The sequence below is a fragment of the Grus americana genome, chromosome 28 (genome assembly GCF_028858705.1).
Source record: "Grus americana isolate bGruAme1 chromosome 28, bGruAme1.mat, whole genome shotgun sequence".
Classification (NCBI taxonomy): Eukaryota; Metazoa; Chordata; class Aves; order Gruiformes; family Gruidae; genus Grus; species Grus americana.
In genome coordinates, this window is record NC_072879.1 from 4,610,525 (window position 1) to 4,634,327 (window position 23,803).

Consider the following 23,803-nt stretch of genomic DNA (forward strand, 5'->3'; position numbering starts at 1 on the left):
ACTTGTCTCTACCTGAAACGCCAATGTCTGAGAAAGGCCCTTCTTGCCGCAGTTTTATTCCTTGTGCGTGGTCAGGTTCCGTCTGCTCATTTCCCTGGCAAAAATAACTGACTCGTCTTTTTGCTCTTCTTTTAACCCGGTAAGGAGCCGTGGAGCTGAGAAAGCCAACTGTGGATGCCGATCCTCTCTGTGACCCACCGGCGGCTTTGTTGACTACTAATTAAGTTCTCAGTTTGTGCAAACTTCCCCAGTACCAGGGGGGCTGTCAGGCTTTCACCGGCTGTCGGCAGCCACGAGACACCTTTTAATAGCTTCTGTCAGTCACTTCTGCTACGAGAGAGCTACAGCATTCTGCCCCTGCCAGGAGTGGGAAGCAAGCATGGCTGGGGTGAAACTCTCTTTCTTAGACCAGATCTAAGAGAAAAGCAGCAAATCTTAGATCTTTGGGAAACAGGAGAGCTTGCTTTTGAGCCACCGAGTGTCTGTTAGGAGAGGATGATCAAGAACACTGTAAAACTTCCTCCTCTGTGGGAGGTGAAAAATGAGATCGAAGGAGAGCAGTGAGTCCTTTCATGGGCATTTGCTTTAGGGATGTGGCAGAACTGCCAAAGAGCTGCACAAACAGACGGCCGAGCTCCGGCAGCCGATGTCCGTTAAGGACCTACAAGAGTGTTCCTTGCTTTGCACACACAACTCACAAGAAGAGGGAAGAGCAAGGCTTCGGATGCCACGTTTCCTCTCCTACTTGAAAGACGATGCTTTATTCATCCTCTGGAGCCTTGGCTCGGGTGCTGGCTCACTTGGTAGCTGTGCTCCCAGGATGTCGGCAGAGCTTTGTAGCACCTTGCGATGGTTTCTCAGAGCGTAGGAATTCTCTTTATGTTGTCAGCTTTTCATCAGTGCAAATTAATGTTAGCAGATGGCGCACGCGTATCTGTCTCTCCAATTCTCAGGAAGCGCAGGATGGCTTTAATGGGGAATGAATTATTCTTTATCCAGGATGTTTCACTGATAAACAAAATACTAATAAGTCTTGTATGTGTGCCTTGGCAGTCCAGAACTTCTGTGTCTGTCTACCTTGTCTGGAAGTACCAGCCGCAGATTTCATCGCGGTCTTTGTGTCTGGCTTGGTTGTCATCATTAACAGAGCCTGTTTTGTAACCAATCTGAAAATAATGTTGATGATTTATTTTGGAGCAGACAATTCATCTTCCACCCTGCCTGCCTCTTTTGGTCACTGAGAGAAACCAGAAGGCAATATTTATCAGCAGAGATGAGTAGGTGGTAATTTTGAGATAGCATCGCTTCTGAGTGTCCTTTTCTGATTATAACTCCGCTTGAAAAGAGACCTTTCTGTAGACCTGAATTGCCAAGATCTGACCCTGCCAGAACCATTCTCAAATAGATAGTTCAAATATATTTGCTAACGTTACCCAACTTTCTTCTGTAACCTCACCATGCCAAATTTTGGCTAAAAACCATGCAGAGGCAGCGATGGGGAGAAGCAGGGGCTGCCTTTATATAGTGGAGCTGCAGGGAAAGGGCTTGGGCACATCTGCTGTGGGTGGATTTGAGGGCTATGAAGGGCCGTGAATGGTGATAAATAGTGACTGAATTTCTTTACCTAGTTTCTGGCTTGTTAAATTAATCTGGTAGTTGTATTTGGAGCAGTGACTGTGTGGGTTTTGTATCTGCTCTTTCTCCTGGATGTAGAAAGATGTGAAAGAGAAAATTACTTGCAAGCTGTGGGGTTTAGGGGAAGTCGGGAGAGTAATTGGTGTATAATTTCTTAACGGGTAGCATGGGAATATGGGGTCAGCACTGACTGGAAAAAAAATCATAATAACCTGTTTTGTGAAGAACCTAAATATTTGGGGGTTTGTTTTCAATATTGGATGGAGAAGGGAAACAAAATGGAAAAACTTTCACGCCGTTATTTGCAGGCTACGTTATGCTCAGCAGTGAGGCTGACAAAGGAGAAATGACACTGCTCAAAATCTGGATGTTTCTGAATCTTTGGTTTATAAGCAACAGCAGAAACCCTCTTAAAATAGTTTATTAAACAGGAACTTTCACAAGAAACTGAGAAAAAAAGGCTCCCCCACCCCTCCATATTACATCAAAAACCCCAAAATGATATTTGTCTGCTCTCAGGAAGCACCATCGCAGCAACCCTCGGTGTCCCTCGGGTGGCTGGGCTTTAACATGCCCCGAGCCCCGCGGGGGACAGACACGGGGTGCCGGGGCAGTGCCGTAAGGGAGCGAGGAGACCCAGGGCAGGAGCTCAGCCCTGCTTTCGTGCCACCTCTGCATCCCCAGGAGATTCCTGCGGGGCCCTTGGGATGCTTCCCAAGGTGGCTGAGCGGTGCTGGGTGAGTGCCGGGACAGGGGAACCTGGCTGGCTTGAAGATGCTGAGGGCATCCCAGCAGGACTGGAGGGTGATGGCGTGTCTGGGTTCGGGGACTTTGGTGAGGCTGATGGGATTTTGGGGCAAGGGCACGGATGGGAGAGTGGAGGTGGTTCTTTGTGGGGGTGATTTGAGGGTTTTAAAATGACGGTCAATCGCTGTTGTTCTGCTATTCGTGTTTGATTATCGGTTGTGATTATAAACCCAAATTGACTGCCCCACTTTCCAAATGAAAGCATTAGCTAAGCTCCAGGCATGTACTTAGATTTGATTAATTTTATTTTTTTTGGCAGTAGTTAAACATGATAAGGCAGAGGGGGAGAAAAAATGATTTTTAAATATGCTCTTACTCTTCCAGATCTGAAGTTATCCTCACTATGACACAATAATTTTCCAACGCTGCTTTTCGGTTATACTTAGAAATGCATTTTCTGTTCCTTCCCTCTCCTTTCTGTGGAACAATTGTGCAACTTTCTTTTTTCTTAATATAATACTGTATTAAAATTAGCTCCAAGACTAAAAAGAGTCCTCTGTGTAGGAAGGTAGCTGCCTTCCTTCCTAGCACTTCCCCTGGGTCTTCCACTGGGATTTTGTTCCTGTTAGCCACGGGTTCCTCGGGCGCTTGCTGCGGTGCGTAGCTGTGCTTTCCCTGGCTGATCTCCCCTCTGCTCTCCCCAGCAGTGAGCATGCAGAGTTCAGAGGGTGGATCAGACTCAGCAGCTTCTGTGGCACTTCACACTTCTGCGTCAACCCAAGCTCCAGTAGTGCAGCCAGTGCCAGCGTCTCAGCAGGTAACGTATGCACAGCTGGGAATGCCGTTTCCATGGAGAAGAGACCTGTTTTATTGGCAGATGTATTTTAATCCAGGGGTTTTATATGGGGGATTGTTAATCAGCTCGTTGAGGTAGTGGGGAGAACCTGTTGCTGGACTTTGTGTTGATAAAGGCGGTAGATATTTCATGTGTTAGCCCTACGAATACACAAGCTTTAAAACATGAGATTTAGATTTTAATTTAGCTACCCAAGGAAGTAATTTAATGCTAGTTTGGTGTTTGCTTCAGTATAATATCCTGTTGTCGTTATTTGGTGTGTCAATAAGAGCAGGAGAAAATGAAACTGTCCTTAAAGGCATCTCTGCAAACAGGGTACCAAGCCCAACAGAGAAGAGGTGGGGGGACTGCTAGTGTGGGGCGGGGGTGAAGGAGCCACATGCTGGTCTCTTCCTTTGGTAGGTGGATCTTGACATTTAAATTGGGGAGCGGGGATTCATGATCCATGTTCATGAATACGATGCACCTGGGAGGTCTCCTGAGAGGAGAGAAATGATAGCTGCAGCTGATGAACAAAAACTATCTAATGCAAAACAGGAAGGGTTAAGTAAAACTGGTTTCTTTTTATGCCATTTGGGGAACTATCAAAAGGAGTTTCTGTCACAGGAAGCTGGAGGGATAAGAGGATGGGTGGGTATAACTTAGCTACACCCTTCTACAACTCCCAAGTGAGCAGAAGTAGCTGCCATTGGATGCTGACGAAAAGAAACAATTAAAAATTGTGAATGGTAGGAGCATTCGATTCATCAGGCTTGGACATTCACATCGTGTGATTCAGTGCGCGGTTGGCCAGCCCTGTCATCTTTCAGCCTTCCCATCTTCGATTTGTCTGGGTGACGTTTCTTGTTCATATTGTGATGATGTGGATACCCCTGATCAATAGTGTCAAGTATCGTAGAGATCGTCGGTCATTAGTGTGAATCTGACTGTGACAACATGTTTAAGAAGTTTAGAAAACCTATCATCGGCTTTGGATTATGAAGTTACCAGCCTTTGCTGGTGCGGGCATCACGACACGTAGATGCGGAGTGGGACCCCATGGATTAAGGAAGACCCAGAGGATTGTGGAAGATTGTTGAAGAGGAGGAGCGTCCAGAGCCTTCCCTTCTCACCAGCAGCACAAAGAAAATACGAGGAATGAATTACTGGCAGCATGACTGGTGTGAGGCTGAAGCCTTTGGTGGTGTTGATCACTGGTCTACCTTTCAGTGTGAACGAAGGCTGTATGAACAGGATGGCCTCATCTTACAGGTTGGGGATGATTAATTTTTTTGCTTGGAAGGTAGTAGGGGCAACCGGACAGGCGGTGACAAATTACACAAGTAGCTGAGCTGGGCAGCTGTGCCAAAGGAGGAGATGTGTCGTTTGGTAAAAGCAATGACAGAGAATGGGTAAAAAGTAGGAGAAAAGGAACGGATCTTTCTGAGCCCTTGATGTAGGTGGCATTGCCGAGGCCTGACTTGAAAAAGGGCTTTTAATGTTCCCATTGTGCACTGGTTACAGCCTCTTTTGGAGAGAAAATGGACTAAGTGATGGATGGCGTAAGTGTGTGTGTCTTTATCGCTAGCTCAGCCGCAGGATCTCCAATGTATCCAGATTTACCGAAGGTTAGCCTGGGGACTGGTCATGTAGAGGCTGCCTAGAAATCTGGGCAATTATCATATTCCTATAATTCTGCTAGAATAGAATTTCTGACTGGTTACAGAGGGCATGTTGGGAGGGCGTCAGAGGGCTAAAAATCATGAATATATACGTATAAGGTAGCCAGTAATTGTCAAGGTCTCTTCTAGGATTCATGTGGGATTGTTTTGCAGCTTTTTGTTCTGTTGGCCCGATCTGCTGGGTATTTGTAAAACCTCAAGCCACAGAGGATGACTGTCTCCTTGGAGAAGGTCCTCATCAGTTTAAAAGGCGATATTGATCTTTGGCTTGAACGTTTCCTTTCTAACTCTCATGCTGGTGTCCCAGGCTCTGTTCCCACGGGCCTCACTGAATGTGTGAGGAGTCGTTCTTGTTTAGCTGCGACTGAACCTCATAGAATCACAGAATCATAGAATCATAGAATGGTTTGGGTTGGAAGGGACCTCAAAGATCATCTAGTTCCAACCCCCTGCTGCGGGCAGGGACACCCTCCACTAGACCACGTTGCCCAAAGCCTCATCCAACCTGGCCTTGAACACTTCCAGGGATGGGGCATCCACAACCTCTCTGGGCAACCTGTGCCAGTACCTCACCACTCTAACAGTAAAGAATTTCTTTCTAACATCTAATCTAAATCGACCCTCCTTCAGCTTCATGTTGAGCTCCTCCCGTCGACCAACTGCTGTTACTTCCTTGCATGGAGACTTAAAGATGGTCTGTGTCAGAAAATGTGGATCCAGCTCTCTGCTTTTCCCAAATTCAGGATACTGAGTTCAGGCTGGTGTCCGGTGCAGGTTACATTGGAAGGATGGGGACTGCAGGGATGCTAAGTAAGGGGTTCTGCTGCCTCTGGAGTAGGAGGCAAGTTTTCCGTGAAAGTTTGAAAGAGAATACCTAACTCACCTCTGTTACAGACTGAAAGTAAGTGTTTGTTACTATATCTTCTTCTTTCAGAGGGTTTTGGTCCAAGCAGCAGGCTCCGCTCCCAAAGGAGCGCAGATGCAGCAAATCTCTGTTCCCAGAGTTCAGCAGGTTCCACAACAGGTAATACCTCCGGGGTGAGACACCACGCAGGGACCCCCGTGTCAACAGGACCCCACGTCCCACACGACATTTGAAACTGTGCCCAAGAGCTGCTTAGAAAAACCCTTAATTAAAGATTTGTGTGCAATTAGAGAGCTGGAGATCACTGTGAGAGCAGCTTTCTCCATCTCTCTCTTCCTTTCTTAGACTGATGGCAAAAGAAACCCAAGATATGTAAAGTTTAGAAAGAACCTTTACTGTAGCAGTTATCTTTCATAGATTTGAAGATTTGATGGATGCTTTTGATTGCCATTTAAAAGCAGTCCTCCTCTGTAAAGATTTTTTTAGAGGCAAAGTGTTTGGGATTTTTTTTAATTACACAAATAAATGTCCTGGCTGCATGTGGCTTCATAGAAAGGTTAGGTGACAGAGAGCCAGGCAAGTGGTTTTATTTATCTGAACTTTGCCTTTTGCAGTCCTGGTTTCCTAAGAAACCAGGCATATGTGGTGCTGCTTCATGTGGACAGTGAGTCTGACTCTCTTGACTTTTTCCTCTAGCAATTTTTTATTTGGTTGCTGAGGTTCAGGAAAAAAAACTTGACAGAGGGCAACTGCGTCCCTCCCAGACCTACGTCTGGGGTGCAGATGGACACTGCCCATCTCCTCTCTGAAGGAAAGGCTGCAGCGTGATCTCACCCTTATTAGCCCGCAGAGAACCAAGCCTGAGACGTGTGCAGAGGAAACCCAGCTCCATTGTTTCCACTGCTCATGGAGCACTTACTTATTTATTTATTTTTATTTGACCTTTTAAAATAAATACGTCCTTTGGGATTACTAAGCATGCAGGGGGGTTTGTTTGTTTTCTTTTTCTTTTTCTTTTAAAAAGAAAGCCTAAATGTCAAGGTAAGGCTGAAAGTTGTTTAAGGATGTAATATGCAATTTCTCCAGCTGTTCCTAGGCAATAACATATCTGTAACTCGATTTTATGACGCTTGTTTCAGGTGCAATCCGTGCAACATGTATATCCATCCCAGGTCCAGTATGTGGAAGGAGGAGAAGCTGTTTATACCAATGGAACCATGTAAGAGTCTCTCGTTGGCTCTAGCAGAGCCCTGTTCCCCTCCCAGCTGATCTGAGCCCTTCGGTCCCCCCAGGCTCCTTCCATCCCAGCGCTGTTGCTGGCACTGCCCGCCGTTAAGAGGAGGAAGAGGAGGAAGTGTTTCACCTGCTACGTTGTGCACACAGGGGTAGTTTCAGCCAGACTCCAGCCTTGGAGGAGGCATTGATCTCACGGAGGGGACTGTTCTCCAGGGAATCCTGCTCTTCCCCATGTAAAAGGGTCCATTATTTTCCTCTGCTCAGCCCATTGTGCGGTGAAGTGGGGCAGCTTTAGGAGCCAGAGCAGAATGCTCTGCTAGAGGAAGAAGGGAATTTTGTAAGGTTTCCTCTTCCTCCTCTCTGCTGTGCCCCCTGCTTTGGTCCTGATGCCCCCACTGCCCTCCGGGATGTTCTCAGCCTTCAATGGCTGCAGAGCGACTCCTGGGTGGCAGGGTTCAATTTCAATGGTACAAATCCCACCGACAACGCAGTCCTTTTAAAAGGTGGTCCACATTTTGGAAACCATTGTCCGTGAGATTAGATCTGCAAGCTCCTCTCCACCTCCTGACCCTATTGTTCCTTTGACAGACGAGCCGCCTACTCCTACAACACCGAAGCTCAGATTTACGCCCCCAGCAGCGCAGCATCCTATTTCGAACCGCAGGGAGGTGGAGCTCAGGTGACTACAGCGGCATCCTCTCCTACAGCCATTCCCTCTCACAACATGGTGGGCATCACCATGGACATTGGGGGAAGTCCGATCCTCTCCGGCTCGGGAGCCTATCTCATTCATGGGGGGATGGAAAACACTAGACATTCTCTGTCACATACTTCACGCTCCTCTCCAGCAACGGTATGTAGCCCTGCAGATGTTGCAGCTCGGGGGCCAGGAATTATTCCAAGGGAACTGAAAAGCCTTCAGAAAATAAAACTTCCTATAGTTATCATTGTGTATATGTCTGTATAACATGCCATGCAAATGCAAGCGAGAGAATAGACACTGGTGTACTACAGATATTTTGCAATGGGAGTTTGGGATGTCTCTCTTGCTGGTGGGCAGAGGCTTGTCAAACTTTCTGAGTGGATCACTGAAATTACACAGCGTGGAGATAAGAGAAAATTCTCAGGGGGGTTGTTTTCTTCCCCCTGAGCAAAATGTTTTGGCTTTCCAATTCAAAAGAATTATCTATATTTACATTTTCTAATAAGTATAACATCTGAACATGGAGCTTGGCTTACCCAAAATAAAGAAATATATAAATATATTTTTAATTATGAAGAGACCTGAAAAATCCATTATTAACGCAGCGGATAATTAGCACATAAGGTATGTCAAGCTGATCATGCCAAACGCACAGTGATTGAAAAGCCTTTGTATATCTCCTACACCATTGTGTATTCTGTCCATGCTGTATGTTGCAGAAAATGTATTTTAGGAGTAATGCTGATCAAACAGAAATGTTTTAAATTTATTATTTTTTTTAATCACGTCCCTCCAACTGTCAATCAAGGCGCCAGGTTGCCTGAAGCACATCTGTACAGTTGTGTGGGACTCAGGGGGATACAACTATTAACCCAAAACAGCCTTGCTGCGCCTAGAAGCTACCAGGGCTTTTATCTGAGAATCTACCAGCCCTTAGTAGCAGCTGCAGCCAGGAGTGGGTTGGAGCTCTGCTCACCTTCTCTTTTCAGACCGACTTACATGTGTTTATACATTTGTATGTAAACATCATTACAAATGTAGGTGTAATTCAGTGTACGTGGCCAGATTTTAAAATGTGAACGGCAGCGCCCAGGGAGGAAAACAGGAGCCGTTTGCTACTGAGAACTCTTGAAGATCTGGCCGGTTAGGTTTTACTTTCTTTTCCCACTGAGTTTTAGAATATACACTTCATGTTTTTTGAATCTCTGTGCCTTGAAAGGTTGCCTTTGATCCTGAAGTAAATGTGCTCTGCCTTAGGTAGAAGTAGGGGAAAGGTGTCTGTAGCTTTGGGTGGAAGAGATGCATCTGGATTAGCTGGGGTTTATTTCTTGTGTGAGAATTGTGTGTGTGTGTATTTTAACGGTTCATAGTTAAAATCTAGCATTGGACCATCTTCTCATTTTTGCTCAAGCTTGTTATTTTGAAGGAAGTAGCTGCTGATCTTGTCACCTGCGTGGGACTGCATCTTGCAAAGCTGCACAAAGTTACTCTTGGCTTTTGGTGGTTTTTTGGTTGTTTTTTTCTTTAATTACCATGGTGATGGGCACAACGTGAAAAGCCCGAGTAGAATATGTGTCAGTAGAAACGTCCCATGAACAGATTTAGTTTGTAGCTGTCTATCACAAAAGATAAATCATCAAAAAAAGAATTTAGGAAGTGACCTTTATGAAAATGCATCTGAAAAAAATTCACTCTGTTGCATGTAGGAATGAGCTTTCTGAAGGTATTTTAACACAAAATGCCTGTGGCTCTCGTGGAGGGGCTCAAGATGGGTGAAATAGCGGATGGAAGACAGAATAAGGATGTGTCTATGTGTGGCTTTCAGTTCTTTCCGCACAGACCAGAGTCGGAGGGGGCCAGAGCAGAGCCGTGATAACTGCTTTGAATTTCACATAATAATGGGTGGACAGGCTTAAGGAGAGCAATGACTAAATCAAATCAATGGGTAGGAATGTTATTTTTCATTGCAGTGTCTTGCTTAAATAGAGAGTAGGAAAGGCTGGTGTTAAAGAGGCCAGAGAGCCTGTAGTTCTGACCAAATGTATTTGGGGCAGGATTAAGAGCTTTGTGGAGAGAGAGAAAAGTACAGCTCAGGCAGGTGTAGACAAGGAAGCCGTAGCATTTGCACGTGGCCTTGGGGGTGTAGTGGAAAGGGGATGGATGTCAAAGTGGCCAGCAATGTGAGGGTCTGGCAACGTGAGAGGCAGCTGCAAGGAGGGTGTTGAATGCTTGAGGCAGAGCCGACACTGAGACCCCGGAGGGGACAGCAAGGAGAGTATCTTCAGAGGAGACCAGGAAGAAGGTAGCGCTTCAGAATTAGCAATGATGTAAGAGGTGCTTCAGGAGATCGAAAGTTGTTTGGTAAGGTTGTTTGGTACACTAAAATAAAATCTTCAAATATTTAAAGAAACCCATCCTCCGTATCTGCTGGAATAAGGATGTTCTGCTCCGCTGAACGGGCTGAAACAGCACATGAAGCAGTCTCATTCAGTGTCTGTGCCCGTAGAGCACTACTAATCTTCCTTTAAACCTTGAGACCTCCCATAAGCGGGTGCTCAGAGCTCCTCCCCTTCGTGCAGGGCTGTTTAAGAGCTTTGTAGTCTTTCCTCTGTCATATTTCTTTTCTGCAGATGGAAGGTGTCCATTCGTATGGGACACCGGAACGCCGAGAGGACAGGCAGTGTTTCTGTGCTTGCGTAAGAGGTGTTGCTCAACTAGCACCGTGCTTCTCCTTGAACAGAGGAAGGAAACGGTGTCTCCCTCTAACACTGACTCATTTCCTGAAGGCTGCATCAGCAATCAGCCTTTGGTTCCTCATGGCACAGCACGGTGTGCAAGACACTTTTCTCAGAAAACACTGACGCACAGTCTTAGACTCACCCTTTTTTGAATTCAGTCATAACTTCTTGAGAAGTGCCCCAGTGGTGGCACTTTTGGCTAGAAACCAAGGGAGATGTACTGGAGGTGCTTGGACAGAATATCGCGATAGACATGGGTACAGCACAGGCTGTGTCTTTGCTTGTGGAACGTTACTTCAGAAGTTAGATCTGTTCTGTTCCCTCACCTTGCAGACAGGGCTTGGTTTTGTAAATGGCTGGTTTTATCTCCACCTTTATCTTTGCTGCGCTATGAGCCGGTGCGAACTGGAGTCCAGGGAGCTAGCTCGTGTGCGAAGGAGGTCGTTGACGGATCACTGTGCAGATGTGATGCTCTGTGCACGTCCCTACAGCTGAGTGCGCGACCATGCACGTTAAATGAGGGCAGATGCTAGAGATAGCTGCTGAGTGAAAGTTTTACCGGCTGATGTGTGCCACCTTGGCCTGCCTACTCTTAACAGGTCACAGATAACAGGGCTTTGAGCACATCTACTAGAGAGAAACTCTAGTTCTGGTTCTGCTCTTGCCAGTCACCTAATGTGGGGGTTTTTTGTTTATTTTGGGGTTTTTTTTCCTTCCTCACTTGCAAAAAAGCCTGTGCTCAGGAGCACTGGAGCTCTGGGTCCGGCAGCCCTCTGTTAAGTAGTTTGCCAGACATTGCCAAGGGAGCCCCAGTAGCAGAAAGGAGAAGACAAGAAGGGTCCAGGAGAGGGTCGGGGCACAAGGCGGCAGCCGTAGCTGGGCTGAGTGTAGGACAGAAGCTAGGCAGAGGGAAGCAAGGTGACTCTTCAGGGGCCTGAATGCCTTGCCATGACTCCGCTTGCGGAAGCTCTGAGGTCAATGGAAATGAGCACAAGCAGCATCGAGATGCACCAGCCTGTCTTTGCAGGAAGAAGATCACTTAACTGAAACCCTTCTTCTTCCTTCAGAGTCCCTTTGCAGGCTCTTCAGTAGCAAAGAGCTCTTATCCGTTCCAGCTTATGCGTTCTGTGTGTCACCCCTCCTCGTGCCCCTGTACTATTTAGTTGCCGTTAGTTTTTTTGTCAAAATGTTAAGAAGTAATAATAACTGAAGTCATCGCTTCCAGTTTTCCTGAAAGATGTGGGTAAAACGCACCTTCTCTGTAACAAATCTCCTTTGACCCGCTGCAGCGTATCTGTCTGCTGGTGTTTTGGTGTAGGCATGAAGGGGAAAGGAGAAGGAAAACTGCTTCTCTTTTATAAATGGGCAATGCATGTGGTGGAAGATCAAAAGCCCCCTGGTCTCGCTCTTTCGCCCTAATAGGGATTCCTGCTGTGGTGTTAGTTTGCATGCCATACAATAACGTCTCTGCAGCTTCATCCCATAAGGACTGTGCCTCATCTGTTTGCCTCTTTTTCACAAGCCTGTGGTTATAAAGCATTAATCATTCAAATATTAATAAAGAAATATTAATCTTGGCTGTTGCTAACTATCTGATTTCCTTTCTTTTTCTTTTTTCCTTTTTTTTCTCCCCTGTGCACATTTTCTTTAGCTTGAAATGGCGATTGAAAACCTACAAAAAAATGAAGGGATTACATCACACAAAAGCAGTTTGCTCAACAGCCATGTAAGTTACAATCGGAATTTACAACCTCTTTCCCGCTTTGGTAGGAGCATTATTTGTAGCCCTTTGGTGTATTCAACAGCACGAGCCACTCAAAGCAGCCTGTGATTCAGCTGTGCTGCCCAACGCAGCCCATTCCCAAGAAACAAGAATCTGCAAATAGTGCCACGATGTTACTGTTAGTTTATGAGATACTCTGGGTTCTGTTAACTGCCTCTACCCTGTGTTTATTTATTTCATCTGCCTTGCAATGGAAATTGCTGGCAATTAGATAAACACATTTGAGGAAGTTCTTTCCTTTCACTGGAATTGAAAGATGGCTGGAAAGTAACTTGCAATTCTACAGCGATAACTTGGCGCGAATCGTGACAGATATCCCTCAGATAGCGCGTACCGAAAGCCTGCTCCTGTGAATGCCTTTATTGCCTCTCTCTGTACCTCAGGAAGACGGTTACTGTTACGATGCTATGCTAAATCCATTTGCTAGACCTCTCTCTTCTCACTACGCCAACAATTTCCCTGCTTTGTGTGAAGTTCCCACTGTTCTACTGGGCCTTCTGCATCGTGGTTTATGGCTCCCGTGCAGTAATGCTTAATGGGGAGTGCATGCTTGTGTGGGATTTGAAGGGTCTAATTCAAGTCCTAATGATGTCATTGGACTTGCTTTGACTTCATTGTGTTTTGGCTGAAGCATGTTCTGCACTGATAAGTCACAGTGCACAAAGTGGTATTTCTTTATTCTAACAGATTTCCTTTTGCTTTGTATTTGGGGGCAGATCTGTTGTCATTATTAGGTCCTGCAAAAAAAATCTTTGCTCTCTTCACCCTAGAGAAATAGCCTGAGAACATGAAAGGAATGTTAACCCTAACGGTCTGATTCTCTTAAGCCGATGCCCAACTCCAAGCCAGGGGTCTTGGATGAGCTCGATCCTTATTTCAGCTTCTACAAATTGAAAGTTGGGGAAACACAAACCTGCAGAATCAGGCTGGTAATTCCTGTCCTGAGCATCTCTGTGCATCCTTCCTGTCCCAGGCTGTGGCCATGCTCACACGCCTGTGCTGTGCCCTGAGTGCCGCGCAGATTTGTCTATGGATGCTGTTGCTCTGCGGAATTTTTCTTGTGCATCCCAGTGCAGAGAGGGACAGAGTGGATAAGGACGGGGTGGGTCGTGGTGTGATACTGAAGGAGGTTTGGAAAAAAAAAAAAAGCAGGAAAAGGGCAGAGGAAAGAAAGCGAAGATAGAAAAGAGATTTTATCTGACTGCAGGCTGTGCAGGATGGCGTTGGAGCCCGATCCATCCTCTGATCAGATCTTCCCCACCCTTGCCTTACAGGGTAGAAACAAAGAACATAATGTCTCTCTTCTTAGGTCACAGTTCATGGTTTGACATAAGGCTTAAGTTCTCTTACAAATTCTAAAGCAAATAAACTACTTCCTGAGCGTGTGTGTACACATCAGCTCTCCGCTCGTCCCCGCTGAAGATGTCGGTCCAGGCACAAGCACCGTGCTGCCCTGGGCAGCTCCAGGGCCGGGGTGGGTAATTCCCTCTGCCAAGGCGCAGAGCCTGAGCCAAGGAAACCTGGGGAACCTTTGCTGCCCCATGCACCTCCGGTGTCCTTGCTCTGCCTTTCCGGAGCGCAGAGCGATGTCTGCAGACGTGTGGGAATAAGGAGGAGAGGATGGTACGAGCAGTGCCCGTAGGAAATGCGGCACGTCCAACCCGACCGTGAATGTTTCCAGGGATGGGGCATCTCCCACCCGGAGACTGCCAGAGGTCGCTCCCAACCGCAATGTGCGGGACAGCCCGGTGAACGTGCAGCGCTGAAACCTCTCTGCGCGTGTTCCCTGGCACGCGTTGTGTTACCAGGGTTTCTGCTATCCGGGATGTTGCAGTTCCCACCTCTTTATGTTAAAAAAACCCCAAAAACCCCAGACAGAGGATTACCTATCCCAAACGCTTGTGTGACTGACACACGATATTGTCAGGCTTGCGCACAAGAACCAGAACGTGAAGCAGCAGGTGACTGGGATTTGTCGAGGCTGAAAGCAAAATATGAGCTTGGCAAAAGCTTGTAGCCGGGGAAGTTGTTAGATAATGCTAATTGCACTATTAGTTGTCACTTAATTGCTTTTAGTCTTAAGGTCGCAGAGTTTTTCATTAAGTGTTCTGTCCCTCGTTTTAAACTTCGCATTTTGCAGATCTGTAAATTCTTGGGATAATGGTTTATTTCGTTGCCGTCAGCAGATGTTTCATGCTAGGAATCTTTGGGGTTTTGGGAGGGTTTTTTTGTTTTTTAAAAAAAAGGAAACCCAAAGGTATCTCAGTCAAGAGGGAATTTTTTACATAATGCTGTTTAAACAAAGTTAATGTGAAATGGAGCCACACTTGATAACTTAATTTACCTTCAAATACTCTCTGAGAGGTTATTTAAGTGCACTTGAAATATCAAATTTAGAAGCCAAAGCTAATGTTAATAGCCAAGTGACACATGAAGTTTCTAATGAAATCATGTCAATCCATTAGTGGTACTGAAAAAGCTCTGCTCACAAGTGTGTTCCAGAGTCGCTGGGTCAGAGGATTACTTCTTCGCCAATCCTGAGCTTGCAGATGATGCGAAGAAATTTGAGAAAAACCACTACAATTTTCATACACGGGTGCCTAAAGCGAGGCGCATAAGGCAGTAGTTGGATGCTACAACCTGCCCTGAGGCCCTGCGGTTCCCAGATGGCCGTAGTGCTCATAGGAGTAGGATATTTTACATATATACATAGAAAATGTCTATTTTCCTCACTGCCTAGAAAACAAAAACCACCAAAAACCCATTGGACTTCTTCCTTGTGGGTGAATGGCTCTTAGGTAAGTGCTGATGGAGTTTTTCCCCTGAGGAAAAAGATCTTATCCCCAAATAGCGTTTAGGTGGAAACACCTAAATTGAGACTGAGCAGAGCAATAGGAAAACTATTAAAGGGAATAATTCTTCCTTGGCCAGGGGAGAAATGTAATGACTTAATGAAGGATGAATCTCCTGCTCGGTGGAGAAAGGCAGGCTAAAGATTATGATTATTTTTTTTTAAATCCAAACAAACAGTCAGTAGAAATATAAAGTAGAAAGGAGATGGAAATGTTCCCCTGTAGTGCCTGTAACAAACAAAGCAGCATTCTGCTGCAGAGGGATTTTATTGGAACCTGATCGCTGTATAAACAATTGAAACTGTAGAATGTCTTGTCATTGTCACAACTGAGCAAAATTCAAAAGGGAAACAGAATAAGGGGTACAAATGGAAAGAATCTTTAATGTTCTCATTTTAAGTGCCTGGCCTGTTATTACTAATGCAGGAAGAGCAAAAACCATGTTTTGAAAATTATTTATATTCTGACAGATTTCTTTTTTAAGCTCTTTTGTGCGTTTCGTAATAGATTTCTAATTCAGGAGTGGGAGTTCATATTGTGAAACTCTGTAATGTTTAAAGGAATATAAAAAGACACTTGCGGAAAAAAGAAAGCTGGAAGATGAAGGGAATATTTTAGAAATATCTGGGATTAGACTAAAAATGTCTAGGATCAAACTTAAATGAGAGGATTTTACCTATATCTGAATTTTCCATAGTAACATGTAACTATAAAGCTTGCAGTTGGAACAGGTTTAGAAAATAAATAGCTAACCCACGTTCAGTATCTTCCATAGGATAAATAAAATAAATGGTTTAAGGAAAAAAAAAGAAAAAAGAAGCTTCTTAATCATTAATCTTTTAAATACAAGGGATGGGCCAAAATTAGCACAGATGTGGACTACCTAAAATCTGAGCTCCTGCTGGTCTTTTATGACCAAAACACTGATTTGTTTTTGTTAGAGATAGCTTAATGGGTGGGGGAAGCTCAGAGGTCCAGAACAGCTCTTTGGGACTTCCCAGGGACGTCTCTTCTGCAGATGAGGGCACGAAGGGATGCGGCTCATGAGCAACCACCACCCGTTAGGACTGTAGGGTTTGGAGGTCAGAAAGATCTTCGTTGGTGGAAAATCACATCAAACAGCACCCTAGGTGATGTGTCGCTGGAGGAAGGTGGGAAGGTGACGAGCAGCTCTGTGGAAAGAGGGGAAAATGGCCAAGAGGTTTTTCTTCTTCCAGCTGTGGCAGCCCATGTTCTGCTCCAAAGGCCACCAAAACTGATGGATCCAGTCATTTGAACTTGTGGTTGCTTTGGATCAAACCCAATGAATGAAATAGTTTTAACTGTACAGCTTTGGACGCAGCTCTGTTTACGTAGCAGAAGTTGAAATTTGGATATGTGAACGATAACCGCAGAGCAGACATTCATAGGCGCTGAAAAGCCTTGGTGTGAGAGCACACTTGGAGATGAAATACATCATAAACTGCAAATAACTCCGTGGAGTGAGGAGTCAGAGATGTCATTGCACATTTCAGGTTGTGTTTTCACAGAGTTACCGTTATAAAACTCGAGTAATATAATGGTGAGTTGGGACCCCAAAGATTCACCAAGAGAAAACAGTAGGAAAGAGCCAGATACTGGAGTAGGAGGAGAGGACTAAAGCATGGGACAGCTTGTACATCCATGTCCATGGTTAAATCCCGCTGATTTCTAGACTGAGTTCATACTTCATTACAATATGTGCTTGAACTATTTGTTGCAAGGAGGTGACGTGGCCGATATTTTGGCATCCGTAACCTGAGTCTGGTTTGCCATTGATCTGGTGCAAACGCAGCTGCTTCTGGTGGAGCTGTGCCTCCTAGGCGTGCAGGGATGGAGGTCTGGACGGAGAGGGAAGTCTTGAAAATGTGAATCCCAAATGTCCCCAATGACAACGAAAAGGTTCTTACCAAAGACATGGATTTTAATCCATTTGTACATCTAGTTCCCTCAAAAATTCGCTTAATGTAACACTTATTTTATTGATGCTGAAGTCATTTAGCCAATTAAAGGAGACTGGGGTTTTTGTCTTTTTGCATTTTAATTCCTGTGCTGGCATTGTGTCCTAGGCCTGCCCTTTCAGACCGGCTGGGTATAAAGAATTTATATCTAATTGCAAGCTTTAATCAACAGAAATGGCAGAAGAAGTTCAGACAGTACATTTTGAAAAATAGATGGAACTCCCTCAGATTTTTAAGGTTGCTTTGGTAAATACTAATTTTATTGTTAGGAGAAGAGTTGCAGACATGCCAATCTTCAAATTAATAAAGACTTTGCAGCATATTTGTTTCCTCTAAGACTTATTTCTCTTAGACAATATCTTAACATCTTTATTCTTGGAAAACACAACTTCTTATGGCTTTGTTTTGGCTCTGCAGGATTTCATCCAAATCCGAGGTGGACACTGAGATGGCAGGTGGACTGTGGTTTAATGCTCTTGCAAAATCTGACAGCGGTTTTGTTGGCTTTGGGTTGAGGGTCCTTTTACTTTTTTAAAAATGCAGCTGGCATAAGTACTGATTATACGAATTAACTACCCGGCTTTAAGTTCTCTTTAACTCTTAATGTCAGATGGGCTCTCCTGACATTTAAGCGTTGACGTTGTTTTACGCAGCCCGTTCCAGCCCTCTTTAGACTTTCATGTGTTCTTTATTTATTTATGTTTTCCACGCATAAAGCTCCAGTGGTTGTTGGACAACTACGAGACGGCGGAAGGCGTCAGCCTTCCCAGGAGCTCTCTCTACAACCATTACCTGCGGCACTGTCAGGAGCACAAATTGGATCCGGTGAACGCCGCTTCCTTCGGCAAACTGATCCGCTCGGTGTTCATGGGGCTGAGGACTCGCCGCCTGGGAACCAGGTTGGTATGAATCTACATTTTAAAAAAAAAAAAAGCTCCTACAACTTTAGCAGGTGCAAGTCTTTCTTCTGAGATCTACGGAAACAACCTGCCATGATGTTGTGGGGAAAAAAAATTGCTGTTCTGAGGCACAGAAGTAATTTCCATGTGTCGTGAGGCAAAGCTGCTTTCTCACCGTGAATCAGCGGTGTGAGAGGCTTGACAATACAGTTAATTTCAGACACGCTTCAGGTCTCTGGTGACAGTGTCTTGTCCAGCTACACAGTGGAATTTGGTCTAAGTCCATTTCCTAAGAAGTCTGAGAGTATTTTATTAGAACCTAAGCTTCTTCTCTTTCCATGTCTCAAAAAGACGAAGTAACTTGTCTTCACCATTGCTGCTGTCAGCTGCTGAGCTTGAAATTCTGATGCAGTGAAACGGTTTCTCCCTTTGGGTCCAGTAAAGTTCCTCCATCATGGATGACAACAGAACCTGTGCCCACATCTTTGATGCAGACAAGCTGTACGGATGTAAATGGTTTATTTCTTAAATTCCCAAAGTGGCAGGCTGAATCTTGTGACAGAATTTTTTCTTTTAAAACATCAAAGGTCCATATGATGTGACAACAATAGCGTAACATAAGAAATTATACTTGCTGTGATTACATATGTGTCCTTCAAGGGAGCATCCAGACTATCTGCACAGCTGAGTTTGCATTTTATCCCAGCTTCTAGTTAAAAAAAGTAGTTAATGCACTAGAGAAACAGTGATTGCTCTGATTGTGTAAGATTTTTATAATAAAACTCAAGCTTAGATATTTGGGCTTCTAAACAAGAGCAAAACCAGATGTGTCTGGGGCATTCCACAGCTGGAATGCGATGGCAACAGTCGTAGGAAGAGCAGGCGCGAGTTTGGATTTCTGCGGACTGGTCCAAGTGCAAGAGCTCTGAAATTATTTCTTTAGAAGAGAGAAATTCTTTAATCCCATCACAGATTAAAGAAAAAACAAGCAAGGAAAAAACCCACCTAAAATTGCAAATGTGCAGGCTGGGAAGGATACAATAAACCGCAATAAATATGGAAATAGCTGTCCACCATTATTTTCTTACTCATTCATTTAGATTATAAGTGCAGGTGTTATTTAATTTGCAGGCACCTAAAGTCCCTTAAGACATGGCCAAAACGTACTTCACACCTGAGCACTCAGTGTGTGTAAACCCCTTTGGCACGGTGACAAAGACTGAGCAATTCAACCATCCCCTTGAAAAGAGAAGATTCCCCCAACAAGGAAGAAGGGCTTAATTCTTTGACAAATATACCTCTCTGAAATTTCTCTGTGTAATTTTCCAACGGGAAGCATTGTTGGATTTAAGGTGCCTTCAGACCCGGTCACAGTGACACAGCAAATTAATTTTAAGCAACCCCGGTAAGAAGGCTCTGGAGACACTGCTGCTGCTCCCCTGGCTCGGGCTCCTCTCCCACCGAGGACTCAGCTCAACCGTTGTCAGCAACAAATTGGCTAAAGCCAAGGTGGACATTCTGTCGTCATGTATCCATGGCTGCATAATTGTCCTTCTCGCTCCCAAAAGCAGATGCTTGATGACTGAAAAATTCCAGTTTGGTGGAAAAACCTTTAACTGACACATCTGTCTAATGTGATGGAAAGACATTCTCCTAAGGAGCATCACAGCAGCTTTACTGACCAGCAAAGGAAAAAGAATTGCAGCCTCTTTTGCTTGCAAACAGCTTTCAGTTTTTACAGAACTACAGAAATGAGCAACTCCAAGAACAAAGCCACATCAAAGCCCGTTGCCGTTGCTGTGAAAGTGCTGGCAACAGAAAGACTTTTTTCTTATCGTAGTTGACCATTCAGTCAGGCTTGTTTTATCCAAGTCTAGATAAAGATGGAAGTTTGTTTTTATGGAAAAAACAAATCCTTAAACGCTAATCAAATGGCAAAGTGTCCCTTGAGGTCTTTCTGTTACTCTGTTTAATAACACTTTGTATTGTAACTCTTGTCTCTTCTTCTCCAGTTACCATGGGTTACTTGGAACAAACCTTGCCGGGTTTTAAATGTGGATGTCACTGAACTTTGCGACATGTGGTTTTAAATTTTATAGGGGATGATGGCATTCATTAGTTCGTTAGTTCAGCCATTCGAATAGCGCTTGGCAGCAAACCAGCGTGTGCTGTAAGAAGTAGGGTGTATTGTCCAAACAAGCCTAAGAGTAAATTGCCGGGCTACGATGTCCCTTCCATTCACTGGTTTACACTGAGCAATTTCAACGCTGGTACTTCCAGGGGAAACTCCAAATATCATTATTATGGGATCCGTCTAAAACCAGAGTCTCCGCTGAACCGCTTGCAGGAGGACACTCAGTACATGGCAATGAGGCAGCAGCCCATCCACCAGAAGCAAAGGTAGGTGCTCCCAGCGTCTCGGAGCTCACCGGCGGTGCCTCCGATGCCGCCGTGGGCATGGGTCCTTTCCCAAAGAACGCAGCAGACCCCATCTTGGGACCTGGCTTTGCCTGGGAGCAAAGGGAGCACGTTGGGACAGTTCAAACCCAAGAGTTGCTGAAGTGCCAGGGCTGAGCTGTGGAAGAGGGGGCTGCAAGTCACTGGCCACTCCGAGTAGTGGACAGGTTCCAAAACCATTTCTGGTAGACGCCCCATCCCTGGAAACGTTCAAGGTTAGGTTGGACTGTGGTTAGTCCTGTGTCTGAGTAATTTTGAATATAAAACACAATGTGCAAAGGAATTTGGAATTGCCTCCTGGAAGCGCAGATGCTTCTAGTTCTTGCTGGAGTGAAGAAGGAGCAGAAGAATTTATTTCTTCAGCTCCCAAACAGACAGTAAGTGCAAAAGCCAATTCTCAAGCAAAGTCTGCACCCATTCCAGCTCTGCTGCTCATTTTCTTTTTTTTTTTTTTTTTATGTCACCCTGAGCAAACATCTTAACCCCTTTAATCCTGTCTTGGGGAGTGCTTTTCAAAAGGAGGTTCTCATTTTCCGCCTCCACTTGAGTAGATGATATAAATGGTCAGCCCTCAAAATGCTGGCCTTGAATGTAGCCTCATGTATTATATGACGAACGCAAAAGTCTGCATGACTGGGTTGCAGAAACCGTGTACGTGTTTGCTTGTGCCTGTGTAAATCCCAACCACACTCTAAATTTAGGTACAGACCAGCGCAGAAGATGGATGGCATGGCAGAGAGTGGGTCCAACAGTAACCTGCACACGACGCCAGAGCAATCGGTTGCTGCTCAAAGTCAACATCATCAGCAATTCATAGGTGAGGAGACTGCTTTAATGTGTTAGATATCTCGCATCTAGGCTTACAACTTTAAGAGGAAGGAGGGTCTTGTCCAGCAAGGCTTTTTCCTTGTACTGTCAGGTCGCTCAGTTCCCTCTAACTATGGTTTTAATCCAGCTGATTTTATCCAAATTGGATGGAAGGAGTGGAGGTCCTGAAGAGCCTTGCTAAGACAGGCTGCCAGAGGGAGAAGAGCATTTCTCTTCACTGCAAAGGCTGCAATATGTATCCGACTGCACGGATCCGTACGGACCTTCTCCTTGTGAGACAAGCTCTCTGGCTTTGCTGGTCGTGGATCTACGTGTCTCCATCACTCAAGCAGAGATACCAAACCCCAGCCAGCTCTGAAACACAATTGTTCCTGATACGTCTGCTGTCCAATTATATTTTCCATTGTACTCTCAAAATACTAGAGAGACATTTTTCAGGCTTCAGAGAAAATCTAATGGGAAGCGTGGTAGATGAGGGCAATGTATTCCTGTTTCTTTTATTATAGAAAGGAAACATTTTCCTTTCCACGCTGAATAAATGGGCTGTGGTGGTTTGCTTTTTTGCCCAGTACAACAGCATGAATCAGAGAAAGTACCAGATTATGGATCTCATTTCTCCTGTTTCATCCCAACTGAAACGTGAAAGACAGCCACCAGCAACGGCAGCACCTTGCACTCATCTGTAGACCTGCGTAACTGAGTGCTCCTAACTCTCACCATCTTTCCCAATCTTTTTTTTTTTTTTTTCCTTTTCCTAGATGTAACCCATGTCTTTCCTGAGTTCCCAGACCCCGATCTAGGTAACGTCCTCTTACAGGAAGGGGTCACCATGAATGATGTGAAAACTCTGCAGATTCTTTACAGGCGACACTGCGAGGTGATTATTTTGAATATTTTCAGTTGATTTAGTAATTGATGTGGGACGTAATTCATGGGCTCATCTCATATCCTGCTCTTAGGAAAAGCTAGAATGTAATAGGGAATGCTTCATTTGCTAGGTATTACAACTCAAATATTGCACTTTATGTTATTTTTTCATTGCTTGACCTGTTTTATGTTATGTTTGTTAGTAAAACAGTGCCCTTTTTGTTATTTTTCTTGTAAATTATTTAATCTCAATGGCTGCACATGAGATTTCTGCTTACACTGTGTGACAAGATGCTAGCAGAGCAGCTAATGAGTTACGTTCTTTGTTGTTAGGTGACTTTGGATGTTGTAATGAATCTTCAGTTTCATTATATTGAGAAACTGTGGCAATCCTTCTGGAGTCCTAAAACACCATCTAGTGATGGCTCTGCTGCTCTGCCATCCAGGTACACTGCTGTGCTTTGATTATTTCCAAATGCTCCATTCTATAGTGGCATTTTATCTTTTAAAAATGCATAAAGCATTTTCAGCTTCATTAGGCATTTTGAGGGCTTTGTAGGACTTGAAAGTATTTACTTCCCTGCAGAATCCTTACAAAGAGTGTCAGAAGTGGTTAATATCGTATTGACTGCACAAAGTTCAGACCTCCGAGGAAAGCATCTGCTCTGATTACGTACGTCTATGTGCCTTGTACCTCCTGTGACAAGTGCTAATCCAAAATACAGTCAGCATTTGGATGGATGAGAACGGGACGGTGCTTTCGGAAACGGTCAGGAGGAGACAGTAACGATTCCATGTCATTAGATATCAGGCTTGAGTGACATCTCAAGCTCTGAGGTTTTAGTGACATCTAGACTGACTTGCTTATTTGGATGGCTATCCAAATCTTTAAGTGCCTCGTGTTTTGAGGCGGATAATGGCAAATGAAGCTGCTCTGATCTTTGTACTCCTGCCTGGCTCGTTGTTATTGCCTTTTCTTCATCCTTTATGCGTTGGTAGTCTGCTGCCGAGAGACAGGGGAATGGAAATAAGTGAAAATAGAGAAATTGAAAAGGTGAAGGTTTCTTGTTAAAATTTGTATTCAAAGTCTGTATTGTCCACTTCTACTGATTATATAAGGACTCCAGATACTGACATGTTATATTCAGAAGAAAAACGGCAAAAGTTTCAGTAATAACCAAATACCCCATAATAATCTGTAGAATATGGCCCTGTTGTCCTCAGGAGATGTTACCCAATGGATATTTTCCCACAAAGAATCACTGCAGCTTTGATCGTTTCGAAATCTCTTGTACTTAAGGGTATATCTCCAGGCATATTGCAACGCCGCAGAGAGCTGTGCTAGGTATGAATGGGCTCACTGGACACCGGAGGCAGCATTTCTGCAGGGCTCTGTCTAAACTAGCGTATCTTGCTAAGGCTCTGTGCTCTAGAACCTCTCCGTACCACTGCTAATAATCAGGATAAGGAAATAAAGCACTCCCTCCCCATGCTTCATATACAAATGTAAACAAAAAGTATTATCAAAGTGGCAAACTGGAAGCGGGATAAAATGCAGAATATGGTTCCACTTAACAGAAAGTTTAGGTATTTGATGGCCAGTTTCTCCGTGTGAGTGTTCTAGGAGTATGCCTGTGGAGTTCAGTTACTCAAACTGCTCAGGCAGAGGCTGAGTACCTCGTTATAGGATGTCCAAG

General features: G+C 44.7%; 1 protein-coding gene across 6 annotated transcripts in view; it reads left to right on the forward strand.

Moving 5' to 3' along the window:
• RFX2 (regulatory factor X2) overlaps positions 1-23,803 on the forward strand; it is a 59,144-nt gene that overhangs the window by 27,324 nt on the left and 8,017 nt on the right. The window contains exons 2-11 of one of the 6 annotated variants that reach the window (XM_054805580.1): positions 3,087-3,199; positions 5,834-5,923; positions 6,904-6,983; positions 7,589-7,853; positions 12,093-12,167; positions 17,773-17,954; positions 20,235-20,354; positions 21,113-21,228; positions 21,998-22,116; positions 22,440-22,552. In XM_054805580.1, the coding sequence (XP_054661555.1) occupies positions 3,095-3,199; positions 5,834-5,923; positions 6,904-6,983; positions 7,589-7,853; positions 12,093-12,167; positions 17,773-17,954; positions 20,235-20,354; positions 21,113-21,228; positions 21,998-22,116; positions 22,440-22,552 (1,265 nt within the window). In that variant the 5' untranslated portion in view covers positions 3,087-3,094. Of the gene's footprint in view, positions 1-3,086; positions 3,200-3,921; positions 4,490-5,833; positions 5,924-6,903; positions 6,984-7,588; positions 7,854-12,092; positions 12,168-17,772; positions 17,955-20,234; positions 20,355-21,112; positions 21,229-21,997; positions 22,117-22,439; positions 22,553-23,803 lie in introns of those variants that run through there. The other 5 variants (XM_054805584.1, XM_054805581.1, XM_054805586.1 and 2 more) reach the window with 5 other exon arrangements.